Raw genomic sequence first — 22,211 nt, 5'->3', positions numbered from 1 at the left:
GTAGATCAGTCAAACTAACAGCCTCCCTTGTTTAACCACAGCTCCCATTGAAGCATCAACAATTTTGCGCGGCCTAAGTGTCCTTGAACCTCGAATGCAGAGGAGAGTAAAGCTGATTCTTGTCCTTAAGATATTACATGTCAGCGTACCTGTTGCTCAGAGAGCTTCGATGCCAGTTGTTTCAGCGCTTATGAAGCTGATAGGCCAGCTCCACCGGTACTTGCAAAGACAATTGGACAAAATGTTGCTTTCTCAACATCAGTAACTCTTCATTTTTATTCTTTTTAATAGATTTATGATACTCGTAGGCTTCGATATTGCTTTCAGCGCAACTTTTTGCTAGTGGTTTGAAGTGTTTTACATCAAAATGTGATTTGTTGAAACTGAATTCCCAAAGTCCGATGGCCTTGATATCTAATCTTGAATAATCAATTGTCGTTGTTTTAAGAGCAAAGGTTTCGCCTTGTAACTGCTGAAGATGAGGTTTGATCTCGACATCATGACAGACAACATTCGCAGAATCGAAAAACAATTTTGTTTCGTGTGGGTGTATCCTCCCTTCGGACAGCAGAAGGCATGTGCCACAGTGAGGTTTTCATTGCATGCGCATAATGATGGCATGTTAAATGGGTCCTAACCATAGCGAAGGGCAATGCCATCACGAAACTCGCTTTTCGTTAGGTTAAAGTAATATCACTTCAGTGGCATAGCGTTCAACCACCTCGATACTCGCTTTTCACTAACCAAATCAGGTAAGCGAATCTCGCTCTTATTCAGTTCGCTTTTAATTCTCGTCTTTCGATTTCATATCAAGCTCCTTCTCTTTTTCATGTATGATTTGTTGCATTAGTTTGGCTTCGTGCAGAGATAGGTGTTAGGGACTTGTCAGTTGAACTGATCATTCATATTCTTTACAACCGTCTACAGGTTTAAGGATGTTCAGGTCACCCTTGTTATCGGCAACGATAAGATTTTCCGGTGTTTTGCATTGTAGTCGGGATTCATTAATAGATTAGTAACAACTCATCGTTGTTTGATTTCTCTTGTTTTTAACAGGTCTTCAATATTAGGTGTTGTACGAGCTAAGAAGGTCAATTTATGCTGAACCAACGAAGTGGAAGATTTGTAAATATTTTGAGGTAAAACATCGGCATGAAAGGCCAGATTTGTTAACGGTTTCAGCGCTAAGTCCGCTACCCTTAGTGCTGTGAAGTGGCGCTTGAGTTAACACCAAACTCAGCCACCTCTGTGGTGGTTGAACTTTTTGGGCAGTCTGGCTGCTCGGACCTTCGTGGGTGGGATATACATGAGGAAGGCTATTTGTAGTCTGAATACATATGATTGATTAACGAGTGAAGAACATGCGGGCTGAAAAGCAAGCCAACATATGTTTCCCATAGAAAGAAATGAGAACCATCTCTACAGAAATGATTAAATGGGAGATTTATATATGGGGACATACTTTGAATAGTTGTTATTAATTGAACTACTAATTAATTTATATAGAGTACATTTTAGATTATTAATTTGATTACTTATACGACGACTGTTTATGGAACCAATATTCTGCTCAGGGTCCAGGTACATTTTTTTGCAATGTTTCAATAACGAATCTCCTTCAAAAGCCTGGAATCTTCTTCGAACTGACGCGCGGGGTCAACCTTTACCTAAAAAACCTCATGGCATTTCCTTGAGAGCAAATGATTAAATGGTTTATTTGTATATTTATGAAGCAATTGAAAAGTTTGATTTGAAAAAAAACCTGTGGAAGTTGATGACTGACGGTTGTCTCAGGTTGTGTTCTGTCACAGGTCGGCTCACTAGTTGACTAAAATCAATTTAATAAGTTTATCACAACAGTTAGGCTGATTGAAGATGGTGTCGCGAGAGCTTGATAAGTGTCAGGGATGTCATTTTTTAATAAATTTGGGATTTCATATATGGAAGGGCGGTTATGATTTGTTTTGTACTTTCGATGTGTTCTTTCGAATAATTTAGCATTTATATGGCTATGGTTTTGTAATGCTGCGAAGCGATAGCTGGGGCTATCATTGGCCTTTAATTGGTTTTCTAAAATTCACCACTGTGAAGGAAAAGAGCGGGTGGTTTTGCGGCGTGTAATTTTTAGGTACTTTAGTGTAAAGCAGTGTGGACATGAATTTGTTTTCTCCATTGTTTTTTTTGTTCACTCGCTGCAATTTGAGCTTTTTCATTTTGTTTTTCTGATTTCTTAAAATAGTTTTCCCAATCCATTTTTCGTCCATTTTATGTCTAGTATTTTGTCACGAAAATTCGTGTACCGCTGTTTTCTTAATGAGCCGAATAAAAAAAATCCTCCGCTTTATAGCAAGTCACATAATTTGCGTGAAATCTTTTTGACTCCTAAGCTAATTTTATTATTGGACCACTCTGCTCGAAGCGCTGTTAACAGCAATTGCTCCACAGAGCAATCTAAAATGAACGGAGCCATAAAAAGGAATTCAGTAGAAACAGGATAAACCCGTAAATACCAATTTTAAAAGCTCGCTGCTTGAACTTTTTTCTTATACGGAATGACATCAAAATACTTGGCTTTTCTATTTTTTTTGCTCAATTGTTTTTTATTTCATTCTTCCCAAGCGAAGTTTGCAGCATTTATGTTTGTCTTTTTATGGGATTCTTGACTACCAGTTTTTTCAATCAAAAGCGAGATAAACATGTAGATACTGGAAACCAATGACTTTGAGCCCAAGGGCTGACTAGTCTCTAAATATGCACGGAAAATGTTGAGGAGACAAATAGGTATGAAGGATGGTTCTTTGAGCTGAACACCAGTCCCTCTGAAACCCCAACCCACCACCTACCCCCCCCCCCCCCCCAACCCCGCTCACTTCATTTCATCCCCGTCCACTTGAATCCCCTCATAACCCCGAACGTTCAACCCCATCCCCGCGCTCCCCTTCTATCCCACCCCCTCAGTAAAGCTGGGCATGGTAAGACCCAGGTAGCTGCTAACCGCTCATCAGTCGTTTGAGAGCATCCTTTCCGACGTCATGTTTTTAATAGCCGTCATCTACCTCCTAAAGATTATTATATAGTATTTATGTGCTCTCCTTTTCTTGACATTGATTGTTGCTGTTTTTTGTTTTTGTGATCAGATTTTTTTCTATATGGTTTTCCCAATCTCTTTATAGTATTTTCTAGGTTTATTTTTTGCCTTTTCAATGAAATTTTCTGAACTGTAGTTCAGGAATTGTCCTGCTGATTTTGTTATAGCCATAGGACGTAATGATCGCTTCAAATCTGCTTTGTCTTTCATGCAATCGTGACTGAATTGCGTGTGTGACTTCATTTCTCTGTACAGTTGCTTGATTTACCTCATGCTTGGAGATCAGGTCAACTGAGTGTGTAACTCTAATTGAAGGTTATTTGAGAGCAGTTAGTTGAAGCAGCAAGTTGTACAGATTCTTAATCTCAGCAACATCTCAGCAAAAATAGAGACTTCTTTTTTTCGGCCTCTTTTCTATATTTTTGAGACTGCAGATCTACCAAGCTATTGCGTTTATTTTCTGGAAACAGCAAGTATGTTTTTACGTCTTATGATATTGACTTCTTGGTCAGAGAAGCGGGAAAAACTTCTTGTGTCAAAAACGGTGGGAATTTAGTAGCTGTGCAGTTAGGTTCACCCTCCCCTCCGGGATAATAGCCACCCTATGCTAAATAATTTAGCTACTCCCGACGCATATTGTTTGAGATTAGTTCGTCATACGTCTGTGGGTTATGATAAAATCTGAAAATGATTCGGCTAGTAGCTCGAGATTACTCTCGAACGTTTGTAAGATTAAGTAGCTGAACGCAATTGTTAGCCGTTTACTAATACAATGGAGGGGCATTAGATGTTCTTTGACTCTGACACTCTGATAGTTGCATGCGCGAAATGTGTTCATGTTCAACTGAGGGAAGATTTGCAACTTAGGTCTTGATTTTTTCGTCAAACTTTGATAAATTTGGTAAGTTTTTCATGATGCAGTTTTTGAATTTCATTAGCATTTGAGTAGCCATAAAATCTGCAATATGACTGTTTGTGGGAAGTTGGCCTAATAGACACCCAGTTAAAATCGCTTTGTAAGCGGAACCAGCTATTTCTACTAATTATGATCCTGAACTTTTCTACGACTACGGTAAACTAAGATTTTGGATCTCGTGTGGTTCGATTTCCGACAATGACCCCAAACTGAAACCTATGGATGATTTCATCTATCTTGTTATGCTGTGTAAAATATGGGGACTTGTTGAATTCTGCCAACCAATTGAAAAGCTGCGTTTCATTTCAGGTCTTTCGGAAGCATGGGACATGCAAAAGATGGTTCATTTCATGAAGAAAGTGTTTGCTTGTAACGGGACAGTAATTAACCACGTGGAGTATGGACAAGTTATACAATTGCAGGGAGACTGTAGAAAACAAGTGCATGAATTGTTAACACAGGGGGGATTTGCGACTGTTGAGCAGGTCAAAGTTCACGGATTCTAAACCAATTCTTTATGGATCTCGTCCTTTGGAACTGAAATATTTGTCTTACAATTACATTATGCAAGAAGTCCCGCATCTATTCTGTTTAGACCCCCCCCCGTGTTTTTTTATGCCCCACTTACAAATGATTTAAAGATATATAGCATGTTGCCTTGTAAAAAAAATGGCACGTGCTCCTGGGCTACGAAACTGGGGAACAGAATAGATTCAAAGTCCCTTTAAGTTGCAACGCGAGCAGGCATTCCAAAAACTCAGACATCCCTTTGAACATCAAGATGTTGACATTTCCATGTTCTGTAAATGTGAACTTTGACGATTTTAACTCATCTAGAAGTTCTGAAACGTTCGCTTGCGTTTTAACTTTATTAGACTGACTTCATAAACGAATATCTTTTAAACGTAAGCGAAAGGTTCAGTTTTTGCATACAGTTCGAGTGTGGAAGCTCCAATTCAACATATTCGTCAGAAATAGATTTAGTACATTTAAAATGCCTTTAAAAAGTGAATTTAAAGCAACAACCTTATTCAGTATAAACAGTTTAATGCCGTTTTCTGGGGCTTATGAATGAGTCAAATTGCCACCATTGGAGCTTTTGGATTCCTTTGTTGCTCTTATAGTTCAAATGAAGTTATAGCGGGAAAGAACATGATAATTAAATGGTCGTTGTAGTAAATAAACATTGCAATTCATTTTATGTGGTTTTTCAATAGATTGTCGAATTAAGGTCTTTTTTCGCTACTCTTGGCTTATTTGTACATTCTCATTTGCTTTTCACTTTACAGTGTATTTTCCGGACTTAAAGCAACTTTCATGCAAGACAAATCAGAACTCAAACATTCCAATTATAGCATCATTTTGAGATTAACTGCATCATTTAACTGAAACTTGGTAACTGGTTCATACTATACTCCTTTACCATTAATTGCTCTCGAACGAAGTGTAAAGCAATTATTTTAAATATAAAATTGTCTTAATACAAATTTTCCGCTGGACCTTTTTTGCGCTTTTGTTCCAGAACAGTCTTTGTCTTCACGTGTGACTTTTTCACGCTTCTCCACTTCATTTTTGAATAATTTCAATTGTTCTCACTCCGAAGTAAAGTGTTGGTAAAGTAAATGCGATTGTAACATAGGAAATCACTAGGGCGTAGTAGCCAAATGGTGAATGTTTCTGGCGAGGACAAGGTTTCGGGTTCGAATAGCACCCTGGTTGTCTGGTTGTTGTTGTTTTAGCCATCTGCAATCTGATTGGCTTTCTTTGGAGAAGATTTAAGGCCTCGTCTCGTCCTGGTGTTCTAGTTGTGACTCACCGGAGTACTGCTTGTAGTGATCAGCTGGGGCGCACTTTCTTTGCCACTGGTCAATGCAAAGCAAACCATGGTTTTCTGCACCCTCTCAGCTATCTGCTCGAGCACGAGAGACCCTGGTTTGGCGTTGAGAGACCCAGTAACTCTATCCCCCAAGTTAAAAAAATTCACTGCTTCTTTCGGATTGTTCCAGAGGTCTGTAATCTCCAGGCTGGCTGGATTCTTTGGACATTCAAAAAGGTGTTTCACAGTGTGTTCTTCGTTGTTAGAGGGTGCAGCTGTTCTGGATTTCTTCGTCTATTCGACTCAGATAGCTGTTCAGAAGTGGGCAGTAGCCAGATCTTAGTTGGGCTAATCTGCTGCGTTTGAGCCTGGTGTGTTCGAAAGACCTTAGTGGAGCACCTTCACGAAGAAACGAAGATGATACCTGTGAATGAGCATAACCAACTGATGTGAAAACAGTTTCTCCAGGGCAGCTTTCAACAAACCAGAGTAGACCATCATACTGTTGCCAATGAAGATGACGCCAGAAACATCAGGGCCAGCCTTTATAGTGAATTTGGAAAAGAAGTTGAAGAACAGTGAAGGTGACAAATGGAACCAAGACAGTAACGGCCTCACTAATAAAACGTTATCTGAACTCCCATTAATTTTAAATTGAGATAACAAACTAAATTAAACTAACTTTAATAGAAGCCATACAGATTGGCTGGAATTGGGTTGGATTTTTTGTCCGTGTTGTAGGTGGTCTTTTTAGATAAAGTCTGAACGTTCTACTTCGCAGCTCTTTTCCGACAATCTGCTGGCTGTGTTAATTTTTGTGAGCGCCTTCCCGCAGGCTGTCTTCAAATCGCTGTTATGGATTCACAACTCTCATGCTCAGTAGACTAAATAACATCAAATGCCTATGGGAATATCATTTTTAATAGCCTGAAGCAATAGCTGGGGCTATTATTAGAAGTCTTATCTTTGGGGTTTTTTTACAATTCAAAGCACTTGAATTGTATTGGGGCGCTGTCTTTTAACATCTGTTTACACATTTTCATTAATTTTCAGGTCAAATTGAAGTGGTGATTTTGGTCATGCTAAAATAGGAAGTAGAGCGAAAAAACGAGTGATTCTGCGGCGTGGAATGTTTGCAGTCTAAATTTAAAGCAAAGTGAGAAAACGGTGTTCAAACAGTTTCGCTTTCTCGCTTTTTTGTTCCCATGAGGCTATGTGCCTTCGATTTTCACAGTTTTTTTCGACTGGCAATTTGACTTCAATTTTTACTGTTTTTATCGGATTTTTCTAAACTGGTTTTCCAATCTCTTCTTAGTCAATTCTAGGTCAAGAGTTTTGTTTATTCAATGAAAAATCTTGATTTGCTTTGGGACTTGTCCTGTTGTGCTTTATCATAAAGATTTGTTACCACCGTAGGTCGTCAGTCACTACAAAATTGTGTTTCGTACTTTCATGCAGCTTCAACTGAATTGCGTGCGTGACGTCATTTTCCATTCTTAGTAGAGCGAGTTTTTTATTAGCTTGATTAAATTTTTGGTCACACGTGGCACACCTCACTAGCAAAAAAATGACTTCCTGACTCTCAAATCGACTTTTTTAATCAGTAGAAATAAGGCCAAGTGAATGTGTCGCTATAATTGAAGGATGTTTGAAATCAGCTAACAAAAGCAGCAATAAGTTATACAGATCTGCTCCACGGTTGGAGGCTTCTTCGCTGCGGAACAGACGCTCGAGAAACCGAGCCTAAGATCCAACCTGCACAAAAACATTCCAAGATGTCTCTCGCCCTGGATCCGCTTTTTGACGCTGAGGCAGGATAACCCAGCCCCTTTTCCTCACAGACCAACGGCTGGACTGACAATACGATTGCTTTTCGTCAAAGGATGAATTAAGATGAAACCAGGCCCTCCGTCATGTCTGCAACAGACAGTTCACCAATAGACAATCCGCAGTTTGGTGCCACAATGGTTGCTAGGTGGTCGCGTGCTTTTTGCAATGGTCAAGCTGGTAGGACGGGGTAGGGGCCCCGAACGTGGTATTACAGGAGTAGCATTAGCCTGACATTTTCCGCGCGACAAGTTCTCGAATCGCACCCTTCAGAATTTTCTTAAAATTTGTCAGCTAGGGGAAAATGGCGAGTTATGAACATTTTCCCTTATGACCCGAAACGATTGAAACACTCCTTCCATGGTTTTTTGGGCATTTTTCCCAGGAAAAATTGCTAAAATGAATTGATCTGAGAAAAAGTGGTTTTTCTCAAAATTGCCAAAGAAGTTGATTTTTTGTGCTGGTACATTCAAATTGTCCTGAAATCTAGTTTATATTAGACAAAACCGTTGGAAGATAGCTTTTCCCAATTTGAAGAAAACCGATTTTAAAGTTCGCCCCGCTTCATTATTTTTTTGTAAGCGGAGAACCTTGGCGCAGTGAGAGATATGCGTTTGCCTCCCACGCTGCAGGTTGTTAGATCGATTCTGAGCAGGGGAGAAAAAGACTCTTGAATGAAGTGTTCTAATCAACGTATTTTCTTGTTGTGAGCGCGCTTCAAATCTGATGCGTGTGTGAATTCTCAAACACATCATTTTTCCGTTTGTTGTTGTTCAAAGAAAAGCAGTTCGTAAATGAGGCCAATTAGTTGTTGAGATTGCTCATTTGGCGTGCTTATGATTTCTTTGATTGTAGAACATTCATTTCATAAGTAGAACAATTGATTAATGCGTGCGTTTTGGCCCGGCAGCGCAAATAAAGAGAAGTTGAAGAGAAATTTGTACACAAACTGCGGTAGAACAGTGATTATAATACGATACACATAGAGGATTTGAAACATAGACTGCATAGTGAGTTGAGGCATTGTTCTAACTTTGAAATGCTTGAAATCAGAGCTAACATGGTGTAGTGGTTGAAGATGCGACCTCTACTATGGAGGCGTGGGTTCGAATCCCGTCAGAGACTAACTTTTTTGCTTTTCACCTTTGACACATTTGAGGAGCCTAATTTTGATTCTACCAGTGTCTAAAAACGTGCAATTTGCTATTCATACTATTTCGTTTACTTTAATCCAAACAGGAACTGTCCAGGGGGATTGTCCCCCGCCAGACAGTTCTCTTCGTAGTCAATCGACGATGAACTAGCTATACTGCTTCTTCCTACCCCGAGCCGGAACGACAAAGTCTCAAACGTCGTTTTTGAATAGCTCTGCCATTTCCTGTGTGCTGGAGTTCGATGCCTCTGCAAGATTACTGCCGGTGTGTGTTTTTCTCCGTAGTGTGATTGGAGGTGAGATAATGAAGCAAAAAGAGACTTCAACAACACAAAACTCAGGGTTCGTGTGACAGGGGGAACTCCTGATAGGGGGAACGCCTGCTTTTCTAGGTATATTTGAAATGTACAGAACTGCCAACCATGAAATGGTACCGCAACTTTCTCTAACAAATGCACTTGGTGCGACAAGACAAAGGCCCCACCCACAAACCAGGCAACAACAAAGCAGAAACCAATCAACAAGAATGCAAAAGCTCTTAACCAAGCAGTTTTAGAACAACCGAGAAGAATTATGACGAAGACAAAGAAAATCCTCCAGTTCAATACAAATGGCTTGAACAATAAACTGGAGAGTGTCACGAAATTCATGACGGACCGTGACATTAAAATTGCAGCAATGCAAAAAACGTTCTGTCAAAAAGAACCTTCACCACCCAGTGGCTACACGTCAATAACACAGAATAGGCCCAAAGAGAGGTAAAAGTGGTTGCCTTGCTTTCATCATTCACGACTCTGTGACACACCGAATACACAGACGACCTCAAGACTCGTGACGCACACTTGAAGCAACAACCAATAGAACTCTCCTCAGGCCTCACTTCGATAACTCTAATTAACGTGTACATCCCACTCCAATCCAGCTGATCCACTGGGTATAAAACCTCTTTAAGCCACCTATTGAATATGGAAAATACGATTTCAATTGGTGACTTCAATGGACATAGTCGTCCATGGTTATCGTATCTACCAGATGACCAACAAAGTATAACGCTCGTGGATGAAATTAACGACTCTAACAACCTCTTCATGAACGAAGAGGCACCAACTAGGGTCTCCAGAGCTCGCCTGACATCACCATAGCTAGTCCCTCTCTGGCTATGAACATAACGAGGCTGTCTTCCGACTGGGCTGGCTTCAACCCTGAGCTGGAAACTTGGCTCGACGGGAAACGACACACGAACGTACCAGGAGAGAAGACCTTCCGGAAACTGGTAATGAAAGTAGCCAGCCAACGCAATCCCGAAGGATGTATCAAATCGATCATCCCACACTTCCCTTCAGAAGCTGTGAAACGGTTGGATGAACGAGACGGGCTCCGATCACAGCAACCAAGCCACCCAAACATCAAATCCATAAATGAAGAAATCGGCCGGGTTGTTCAGGCACATAATCGCAATAAATGGCTCGCATTCCTCAATGGTGTAGACCATAAGAGTGGAGGAAACAAACTCTGGTCTACCATAACGACCAGTATTCTGACGACCAACAAATGTGCTAACCTGTTCAACCAACAATTCACACCGCACCCACCAACCATAGACGATTCAAGAAGAGCGGTGTTAAGGAAGATCATGCTACTGCCAATTTGTTGTGATAAACTCATTTAATAGTCTCCAAGTGCACCCGGGAGGCTATTTAACTCTGTTTGAGCTCTTGATTGTTGTTATTTACTGTGGTATCAGAAGCCAGACTTTGTTTGGGTAGCCCCAGTTACCGGTGATTTCAGATTCCGGCGGAAGAATGTATACAAGAATTATCTACGATTCCATATTTGGTATCAAGCCTTTGGTGAGAGTTCATCTGCTTGATAGTTTTCCTACATTTTTGGCATCCTAAATATCTTTCTTAGTCAAACATTTGGTGTGAGCGTTCTCCACATTTGCTTGACTAATTATTCTAGGCCCCTAGCGACCATTCCCGTAGACCCCCTTTTATCCCAAGTTACAATGATGCCCCCACCACCGCGGCCACCGCCTGAACCTCTCTGCAATATTTGTAAGGGGCCTTGCAATGTACAAGTGAGTGCATTTTGTGTCAAATGTAAGAAAATATGTTCACTTTGGTTGTTCGCCAAATTTCGAAGTCAGAAGCTCACCTGAAAGTTTTTCATTATGTATTTAAGTTTGATGAGGAGAAAGTTGAGCTACCTGATTTCTGGCCTGAAAACGTTACGGTGTGAAGATTTTACCTGAATAAAGCCGCCCGTGATTGGTTAAAAAATGGGATCAAAATTGACTACTAGCCAGTCCTCCGTCAAAACAAAGGTCGACGAAACAAAGATTTGCAGAACTAAACATTTGGCTACATAATATACGCTCTGTCAGGAAAAAAGCGAAAGATGTTAATGCCCTCTTGGAAGTAAATGAAATTAGTTTGGGAGTATTTATAGAATCGTGGATTACGACCAACTCAGATGACGATTTTATTCTGAAGCAGTGTTTTCCCAGGGGTTTTTTTTTCTATTGTGCACCAAGGGTTAATAAAGGAGGAGGTGGAATTTGCCTCTTTTACAGATATGATCTCCATTCGGAAAATTTGGAAAAATTTATCTCTGAATTTTTTCAATGCTGTTATGCCTCCTTAACTGTGGGCGCTACGAGTTATTTAGTAATCGCTGTTTATCGACCACCTGGAATAAATTTTAAATCATTCATTGATCACTTTACTATTCTTTTTGAAGAGAAACGGCTACAATTCGACAAGGTTGTTCTCCTGGGTGATTTTAACATTTCACTGAATGTAAATAATGATGCATCGAAAGTGTGGAACTCATTTTTTGAAGATTTTGGCCTGACTCAGTACGTCTGCGAGAAAACGCATAGAAGTGGTGGAATTCTTCACCATGTTATAGCGTCAAACATATTTCAATTAATGTTATATCGATTACCTTCATTACTTCTTCGGACCATTCGTTTATATGCTTCTCGCTCAGCAGTGTGAAACAACGCAAATCTCAAAACCATTTGATGTATAGAGAATGGAAGAAGTTTGACTGTGAAGGTTTTATTAAGCAATTGAAGCCGTGCTTAAAGTTTGATGTTTCCTCAAGTATTGATGAAGCATGGGATTTGTATCTAAGGTTTGAGGAGAATGTTTTAGATTCCGTTCTACCACTCAAAATAAAAGCGTTTACTAATCATCAATGCCCATTTTTGACGACGAGGTTTTGAGTTTGAAACGAAAGAGAAAATCAGAGCGTAAATACAGAAAGTGAAAACCTAAAACCTGAATTTGAAAATATTACCCATATGTATTTTGAAAAATTGTTAGAGAAGCGTAGATTATACATTGAGAATGCGTTGATGGAAATTTGTAGCGGTAAAAAGTTTGCCACGTTAAAATTTCTTCTTGGCCAAAATGAAGAACAGCTCCCGATATATGAAAACAAAAAACAGCCTGCAAATTACTTCAACGAGTTCATTATATCTAAAGTAAAGTATTATTGCATCGATTCCCACTGGGATAGGTCCTCAAATTCTGAAAACTCAAACTGACTCAATGAATTAGTTCACAGAGTTGTCGATAAGTCAGTTAAGAGATTTGTTTTCGGTGTCGTCAAACAGTACATCTAAACTGGACATCATTCCAACATATCTTGTAAAGTCATTTCCAGATTATTATTTTCTCGACCTACTGAAACTTCGCTGAAGGCGGGATGCTTCCCTCAGTCCTTTAAAGTTACCATTGTTAAGCCCCACTTCAAGAAGGCAATTTCTGACAATGAAGTTTTTCAAATTATCGACCTTTCTCAAACCTAAGTTAAATTTCAAAACCATTAGAACGGGCGGCTTTTTTTGCAAACACCTTGAAAAGAATATTCTCTTTAGCAAATACCAAAGTGCCTACAGGACGTTTTCTACAGAAACAGCCCTCGTTAAGGTGACAAATGATTTGCTCCTCAATTTAGATAGGACAAAAAGTTGCCTTTGACACTCTCGATCATGAATTACTCCTTTCAATTCTTGGATCTTTTGAAGGTCTTGTTGTTTTTCATGTTCTTGTTCCTCTAGAAGTTCAGTTTGAACGTCTTGGTGTCAATTATCATTTTTATGCCGATGACACCGTATCTTTTTTTTTACTATGCTTCGATAAATCAGGGGGCCTTTGATTTGATACTCACGACTCAACAAAAGTGGTTCAGTGGTGCTAAGCTCCGATTAAACTCGAATGAAACTGAGTACATGTTTATTAGTAGAAAGAATAGTTTAAATAGCGATCTTAAAAACGTCACATAAGTGAAAAATTCTTCACAACTGTTCGCAGTCAACATTTTGATTTATCACAGCCGTAAATACTGACGTAAATTGAGAAAATGTGACTAGGCGTTGTAACTTTTGTCTTCGAAAGGCCCCAAAATCACAAAAAATTGTGGCGTAGAGAAGGATTCCATAAAAATGACAATCTGATTAATGTTTTCTGTTGGAACATTTTCTTTGCACTGCCTGTCGATCGTCTAATTTGACCTTATTTTCATTACAGATAAATGTTCTCTGCTTCTCAGAAATTTCGTTCGTTAATTTGCGCAAATGTGCCAACAGAATTCAACAATGAACAAGACCTGTTCACTCATTTCTCTCAGTTTGGTCAAGTACAGGCTGTTGTACCTGCACCTCAAAAGGGACGAGCTAAAGTAGTCTTCGAGATGTCACACGAGGCTGAAATGGCTAAGCAGAATGGAGGAGATATTGAGGGAGCTTCAATGCAGCTCTTTTATGCAGATGATAATCGCGTGTCCAGAGTGAAGAAATCGAAAGTGGAAAATTCGGCTCCGTCTCAGAAACAGGGAATTGGAATAATTTTCATTTTTAAAATGGATAACTTAAATTCAGGAATCCTTTAGATAAATTGTTGCGTAACTTCCACCTTTATATTAAAACTTCAAAATCATCTTTAATTATAAGTCCAAATTGAAATTATGTATTCTTGAGGTCGATTCCAATCCCCCCACCGCCACCACCACCTGGCCTGCCAAATTTTTGATTGCTAGTAATAAACAAAACGAAACAATTGACTGAAAACAGCCAATAAATGCTAATTTATTTGAACAATTAAGATTCCTTAAAGTACAGGAATTTTGATGGTGACGGCAGAAACTGTTATTGAAACGCTGATATTAGGAAAAATTGTCTTTTTTGACTGAAAAAGTACTAAGAAAGTGGGAATGGATATTTGACTTCTTTTGAATAATTGGCAATTAATAAGGTGTTATAAATCTTTGTATTTAAAATTTATTTAAAATTTTGTATTTAAAAATTTAAAACTGAATTTATTCGATGGTTGCTCCTTCGAATTTTTCCAATCCCCTGTCTAGAAATTGGTTAATATAACCAGAACAGTTACTGGACTTGACCGATACCCGAACACTCTCGCCGATCCAAGGATGCGTGGTCAAATGCGCAAGATGAGATCTTGGGACAAATTGAGTCATTATGATGAAGCAGATTTAGATCCAAGAAAACGTGCAATGAATCGAAGAGCACAGTCCGTATATCGGCCCAAAAGTTTTGATCCTCAAACATCGACTGATTTTGATGGCCAACATGATTCGTCTTTCAGTGATTTTCGGGCGACTGTTGCGAATGACGACAACCAGGAAGCAACAAAAATTTCTTCCGTTTTTAGCCGCAAAGCCGGCAAAAAGTTGCTGGAAAGAGCGCGAACTTTTCACCGTGGAAAATATAATTCAGTTTTTAATAAGGATAACAGGCAATCAAAGACAACTTCTGCTAATAATTTAGCAGCTTCTGAAATGGAGACAAAATCAGTGTTTGGTAAAGTGACGTCTACGGTTGCTCCGTCAGTTTTCGGAAAAGTAGGTTCGAAACATAGTGGAGCCTCGCCTAATGTGTTTGGTGCTAGCAGCGTTTTTTCGACAACTTCCGAGGAAAATTTTCCTCAAAAAGAGAAATCTTCAAATGTAACTTTTGGTACAAATATGAAAAGAATTTGGAACGATGACTCGGATGTGAGAAATCCAGTTTCCGATTCAGCCCCCTTTAAGAAGTTCGCCGGATCGTCGAAAGAGCCTGAAATTCAAACAAGAATTAATTCAGTTTTGGTCGAAAGTTTGCCACTAACGTCTAAAATTGACAAATTAAAAGCGCGAGACGATAATATTCGGAAGATTTTAAACGCTGACCAAGTAAGAAGTGAAATTCTGGTTGGGACCCTGGATCAAATGTGCCCAGAGTTGGAAATGTACGTTCGTCAATCGACAAACCGAGTAGACGATTACGAATTGAATGGCTCTGGTGAGCCCGATGCGATGAAATTTGTGAAAGAGTATACGCGATCGTCAGCTGATAAAGAGAACCCTTTACCTCACGAAGTCAGGTCTATCAAAGGTCTTGCTCTTTCTATGGACTATCTTATGGACACTGTTATCAACTCTTACGATTCGGATAAATTAAATTCCAGTTTCAGCCCGGGTAACTGGTTCAATTTTCTGTGGAACAGAACTAGAAGTATCAGAAATGATATGACGATTCAAAACATGCACACCATTGAATCGGTTGAGCTGATTGAAAAAGTCACTCGATTCCACATTTTCTGCGGATACGCTCTTAGCGATTGCGATTATCACGAATTTGATCCTAAAGTAAACACAGAGCATTACAGTAAATCTATGCAGACTCTGAAGCACATATACTATGATCTATCGCGCAAAGGGCTTCAATGTGCAAACGAAGCCGAATTCAGATGCTACGAATTGTTGAAGAATTTAAACAACCCAACAAGCGCAATGGTCGAGGCAGCAAAATATGCGCCTAGGGTTTTAAATGATCCTAAGTTCCAACTCGCCCTCAAAATGCACAGAGCGTTTACTCAAGGAAACCTTGTTCGATTCTTGCGTTTGTACAAAAATGAAGCTTCGTTTTTGATGTCGTGTATTTTGCATCCGCTCTTGACAGAAACTAGAATTTCAGTTCTAAAATGTCTGTCAAGTTCTTGTGGTGCTGCAAGGAATACATATACGGTAGATGAAATCCAGCAACTTTTGAGTTTTGCCTCAGCTGAACAAGTTATAAAGTTTTGTGAACCTTTCGGATTTAAAGACGGTGTCAATGCGTCAATTGTTGAAGTTCGCAAGCTAACTTCTGAAGAGGAACTGTTAGTTTCTGAGATGGGAAATGTTAAAGATGTGAGTTTAGTCGATTCTAAACAGGACAAAAGTTTAGGGGAGGTTATAAATGGCAACAGTCCTATTGATACGAAGTACAAACAGCAACTGCAAGATTTGTCAAATTTTGAGGACATCCAGTTCTCTGGCACAGAATCGGGTCCAACTATAATCGCTGATCAAAGCTCTCTAGAAAATGACGACGATAATAATCAAGACTCAAGTTTTGAAGAAATTGATAATGATTACAAAGATGGAGGAAATGAGGACTATACTCACTCAGTTATAGATTCCAAATTAAGAGAGCAAAAATTGTTTTCCGAACTTGCAGAGATGCTTTACGAGGAATTAGTCATAGAAATTGCTCAAGATCAATCTAGACAAGCTATTTTAGAATTAATCGAGAAAGCGAGACGCCTGAAAGAAACAGTAGCTCTGATATGCTTTGAATTAGAAAATGAGATTGTTAGCGAATTATCAAATTTCACCGCAGAAGAAGTCATAAATGAATGCCGGTCGTCTTTGATTACAAATTCAGCTGATATTTGCGAAGATATTTTGACCCAAGTTGTAGGGGAACTGTGCGCGAAAACTGCTCGCGAAGCAATTTTAAGCGAAAAGGAACAACAATTAGCGCGTTTCGTCAGTGAGCTGGTTTTTGCTGATATGAAAAAAGAAGTAATTTCAGAACTGTGTGTCGAAATTGCGCGCGAAAGTTACCAAGAGTCTAAAGAGAAAGAAGATAATATAAAGACTATGAAAAAGTATTACAACATTTGGAAACAAAAGATATCTAGAGCAAAAGAGCACAAATTCTACCGAGAAAGTTTTCCTCCAAGAATTGGCTCCGGAAAGCTCGACATCAAACAAGTTTGTCCGAAAAATTTTGAAATTCGAGAAAAATTAACTTACATCTCTAAATTGAATGAAGCTCAACAATGTTTAAACGAGGTTGCGGCAAATGAAATTTCTAAACCGTTCACAAGTCACGAGCTTTTGGGAAATTTGGTTTCCAAGTTCGTTCACGTGGCTATTTTGAACGTTTCGCCCAATTCCGAATTCAGCAAGTGGTTCTTGTCAAAGTTTTCAGGTCAAAAATCTGATTTGGTAAATAGTCATAAAAGTGTTATACGATGCGAAAAATCAGCTCTTTTGTCGTATTTGTGTGTAAGCTGTGCTGAAATCGGCACTGCTCAAAATTATCTTGAAAATTTTGCTCCAAATCTAGTTATAATTCTTGACCCTAATAGATGTTTAGAAGAATGGTGGGTAAACGAAACTTGTTTGAACAATAAAGAGTCTTTCTTATCCTTTTACGTTTGTGCTTCTGAAAACGAAGGAGTTTTGCTTGAGAAAAACGGTTTTGATATTGACAACTATTGTTTCGATTCCAGTAGTTTATCGTCGTTTCATCGATCGAGCGAACATTTTATGGAAATGATGAGAGTGCTGATTGAAAATAGTTCAAAAATATACGAAATGCCTCATAAAGTATCTTTGCAACAATTTATTGTGTCTTGTTTACGTGAATGGTTTTCCCTGTTCGTTAGCCCTAATTACCTTACGGGGTTGAAGGAGTCTTTTAAACGTGCGATGATTGTTGAGTGGTTATTAGAACTTTACGATTCGCTTGTTGTTCAGTTAGACCAATTCATAACCGAAAACAAAACAGAATTTCCTTTACGGATTTTTGCTACCCAAGTTAAAGAATTGAAGTCCGGTTTGATCGCTGAAATCTTCAGCAAATTGAGAATTTTTCCTGGCGATATTTTATCGGCTATTGGTAACTGCAATTCCTGGATTGAGTGTCTGGATATTTTGGAAAAGTTAATCCAAAGTTTGTACCCAAGTGAGCTGTGCCAAATATTGGGTCGCAAATTTGAAGCGGTTCTTGTCGGCGAATATGGAGAGAAAAATGACAGTGAAACAGTAATAGTAACTCCGCATCAAAATTTTCCTTGGACATTGTTGTTTCTTGAGTTGATAATGTTTAATGCTGAGTTAGTGTGTGGAGAAATCGAAGACTCTACTGTGTTTCTATCGTGTGCTGAGAGTGATTTTGTTTTTGAAAGACCTGAATGTTGGAATTTGTACTTGAAAGCAGTTTTGAATTCTACAAAAGTACATTCTTACACTGTAAATGGTGCAGTAGTTTTGGTTAAATAGTTTATTTTTATTGTTCGTTCGCTTAATTTACTTGATTAGTTTTCCGTGTTCTTTGTTTTGGAGAATTAGATTGTAGGATAGGCGGATTGCTTCATTTAAAAGCCTTGTCATGTGAATATTCCAAACATTAATCTATAATGAAATGATATGCAGCTCGTCTGCTTTTGGAATGACAAAAAAACTTTTAGGTTTATTTGAAATCATTTGGCGTCGGAACGTGCTAATTGTAAAGAAAGTGTCGAGTTATTGGATGCCTCCTCTGTCGTGTGATGCAGCAATCTCCAAACATGCACTCAAACATTCAAGATGTATTACCATTGGTTTCTTTAAGCAATGAGCATTACTTAAAATGAAGAACAATGAATTTCCTGAGGCAGTGTAAGAACATTATAACGTACCGTAAAGAAGTTATATTAATTGTGCAATCAACAGCTCAAGTTTGTTTTAAACAAGAAGACATAAATAAACAAAGAATAAACTCAGAATAGAGTAACTTTACATTTCATTGGATAATCCAGAACTTGATTCATCAAAATAGGTCGAAGTTGACACAGTTGTCTAGGGGGTGGTGGAGTAGGAACATTGGTAACAAATCATTTCGAATGTAAAAGGAGCAATGTAAATCCATGTGATATAGTTTAAATGATGAATCATTATGGGTTGAAATGCAAGCTCCATTCAAAAAAATTTCTAATGAACTTCTCATTGTTTGAGAAAAACTTGGAATTTTCCTTGACGAATTAACGTTAGAAATTTCTGGAACTTTTTTGTAGCATATAACAATATATTGTTCGGATAGTATAATATAAATTTGTAACATCAAAAAGGAAAACAAAACTCAGTTTGCTTCCAATGATGGGTTAGAGAAACATATTTCAACCAACTTGGAGAAATGGAAATCAGAAATCTAACGAATACGGCTTAACCCCCAAAAATCGTTTGCAAATGATCCTTATGCACACGTATACTTTACATCTTTGGAAATTGAGAATGACAAAAATTCCACATTTTAATGTTTCCTATTTTTTCAAAAATTTTAAGCAACTTTGCTCGAAAGTGTACAGCTAACGACAAATTCAAAAATAAAATTGATAACCAAAAAAGTAATAATTTTGAAACAAATCGACCTATTAACTTTTTGAAAGGAAATGTTTCGCCTTACAACTACCATTACCTAATTGACTATTGAAACACGCAAGTGAGCATACCGAAAATAAGACAGTTCTTGAATATTCGTGACTCAAAGCAAACGAAAATATATGAATAAACAAACTCAATCAGGGAGTCAAAATCAGGCCATACCCAAATTCGGAGAAAATAATTTTGAAACCAGTAAATAATAATCCTTCCAGATTAGGTTTATACAAAGCTACCTTTAAGCAAAACATCAAGTTCTGGGTTCATTCTGGCGCGGTTTTTGAAATGTAACTTAACTATGAGAACACGTTTACGGTTTGCAAGTAAATAATGTATTTCGAATAGTTTAGTTTGATTATTAAAATAGATTTTTCCAATATAAAGCAAAAGGCAATGCTCTTGAGTTAGTTCGCTGCAAAATGAATAAAGTTTGTTGTCAAGTCACCCAATATTTGATAACAGAATCAACAAACAAACGTAGAAAATTATTAAACTATCTTGTGTTTTTCAGATCCAGGGAAATAGATCAACTAAAGATGTTATAACAGTTCTTTTAAACAAAATACGATGTATGGAATTGGCATAGGAACAAAAACTATGCTAGAAGAAAAGTCTATGAAAAGCCTTGTGTTGAAAAGGGTAGCATAATGATATTGGGTGATACTTAACCAGAAGTTGCTCGAGAACGTACTGTGGGCCTCGCCCCTATTTTCTCTATTTCGAAAATAGAAAATAGTTTGTCGAAACTAGAACGTGCAGAGAAGATTTCCGTTAAATCTCACTCCAAAAGACAAGGACCTTTTCACAATGAACAACAGATTTTTCTGAAAATTAATAAATATGAAACAGAATATGTCAACTTTGGAAACTTGATTACAAAATGATAACTCGCACAATCGGAAATTTGATTGCCAGAAAATTGATGCAGAGCTTTGAGAAAACTTTGACAATAACGGTGACTGCTGCTAGGTTTCATTTACTTAGTAAGCCGCATGATACTGTTAAAGGCAGCAGTTGTGCTTTTTAAATCACTGCTTTTTAAATCACAGTTGTGCTTTTTCACATATGTTTCGGTTTTTTTAAAAAAATAATTGTGCTTTTTTCTCCATTCTTTGCCAGCATCATCACTTCAGATAGTAATTAGACATATCGTCTTTTAACAGAAAAATTTTTCCTTGCTGAATATTTCATTGAGAAAATTTCTCAGTTTTGACTTGTTTAAGCAATAAAACAAGCGTTTAAATATTAGAAAAGGTGTCCTTCAAAATCTTATAAAATATGAGACGAGAGAAAATACCTGAACTGTTCAGTTTCAGACAATTTTGCAATAAAATTTGAGTTACCGATTATTTATCAGAAGGTGCTCGAGAACCTGGAACCAGTAACCAATGGAAATCTGGGAACCAAAAAAACGAAAAATAAATTCGAGAAGAAAGTAAATGGCAAAATAATCAATTTACATTTTTTCCAATTTTTGCGTTGAAGTTGAAATCAGCATAAACTCGTTTGCGTTGTGAACAATGATGTTTTCACAGCACCAGTAGGCAGAACATTGTTTTACGTGCTTTTGACCAGAAGACTCAAATAATTCCAGGAAAAATGCGGAATATTTTCCAGCAATCAGGATAACCAACGAAAAAAAATCTACAATACAGAGGTTAAAACATGATTGCTGCAAAGGCTAATACAAAAAAGGATTGGTTTTCTTAAGTGAAACTGGAGATCAAGTGAGACGCAAAAAGATTTTAATTTGAAGGGACTACAAAAAACGACATAATAAGCAGAAAAATACTATAATTGAAAGAAAAAAGAAAATTGAGAACCATGCCTCTTCCGCTTTGCATGTCACTTTTGAGCTGCCGGGCCGAGGTAACAACGCTAAAATAAGAATTGAGGTTTCCTCGCTGAATGCGTTGAAAGCGGTGAAATTGAAATATTCGCCGCCAAAAATTTCAAATCTAGCAAAAATTCAATGCTAGAAACAGCAAGTCTTAAAAAAATTAATCGTTAAAACATGAGGTCTATTTGCTTGGAAAAATGTTAATTTTTCACCGCAATTTACAGTATTTTTTTGGTACATCCACGACCAGGGTTCTGAGATGATCTGTTGAATACAAGTTCAGTTCAATACTTCTCATCGCTAACGTAGTTCTGCTTCAACATTTTTGCTTATGTGCAGCTTCTTAAATCGATACGGACACAAAGTTGTGCTACATGTTACAATTCAGGTATGAATTTTTAGGGCACGTGAAAATTGTTGGTTAAAATTTTGATACGAACATGACAGTTGCTTTGACTTAGAACATTTCCCGGGCCTCTTGGGCTCGGTCCATCGTAAATTATGGAATTTTTTTTCTTGTTTTCTGGCGAGTATAATTAAGGAAACAATGAAAGCATATTTGGTGAAACTTGATTTCTTTAAAGATCGTCAAAATTATTGTTACCGTTCAGGATGGAAAGTTTTCGAGAAATTTAAAATATTGAAATTTGATTTTTCCCCTAATCTGAGGACTTCCAAGCTGCTTGTAACTCTGTTTGGTTGAATTCAATATTATTATTATTGTTATTGTAAGTTTCGTATAATAGTGATTCGGTTCAGAAATTGTGTTCAAGAATCGGCGGATTTTTCTTAAGTCACAAGCTGGACTCTGATCGAGGAACCCGTTGGTTTTTCTCGATTAAGGGGCAAGAAACGGTTGACTGGTCTGCTACAACTTCCAGTTTGTTTTTTCACTTGCACAACACAAAAATTGTTATCATGACCGTACGTGCTGTGTCCGTGTATCATCAGCGTCCAATGTCTGTGTTAAACTATTAAGTGGTCAGCACATTGGGGGATTATTGTCATCATTAATGTCAGAATGTCGTCCACTGCTAGCTGTTCATTTTCGGTCGTCCTTTCGTTCCGCCGCTGCATGGAAAACAG

At 38.1% G+C, this 22,211-nt stretch overlaps 2 protein-coding genes across 2 annotated transcripts in view; both read left to right on the top strand.

Annotated features, from left to right (window-relative positions):
• LOC142350954 (voltage-gated inwardly rectifying potassium channel KCNH2-like) overlaps positions 1-22,211 on the top strand; it is a 349,390-nt gene that overhangs the window by 96,162 nt on the left and 231,017 nt on the right. The gene's annotated exons all lie outside the window — the stretch shown is intronic.
• On the top strand, positions 13,346-18,194 carry LOC142350956 (uncharacterized). The gene is made up of 2 exons (XM_075402983.1): positions 13,346-13,657; positions 14,174-18,194. Exons 1-2 carry the CDS (start codon positions 13,346-13,348, stop codon positions 18,146-18,148), a joined length of 4,287 nt encoding a protein of 1,428 aa, XP_075259098.1. The 3' UTR covers positions 18,149-18,194.

Source organism: Convolutriloba macropyga, chromosome 12 (assembly GCF_964194025.1).
Source record: "Convolutriloba macropyga chromosome 12, txConMacr16.3, whole genome shotgun sequence".
Classification (NCBI taxonomy): domain Eukaryota; kingdom Metazoa; phylum Xenacoelomorpha; order Acoela; family Convolutidae; genus Convolutriloba; species Convolutriloba macropyga.
This window is presented reverse-complemented; position numbering and strand designations above follow the sequence as displayed.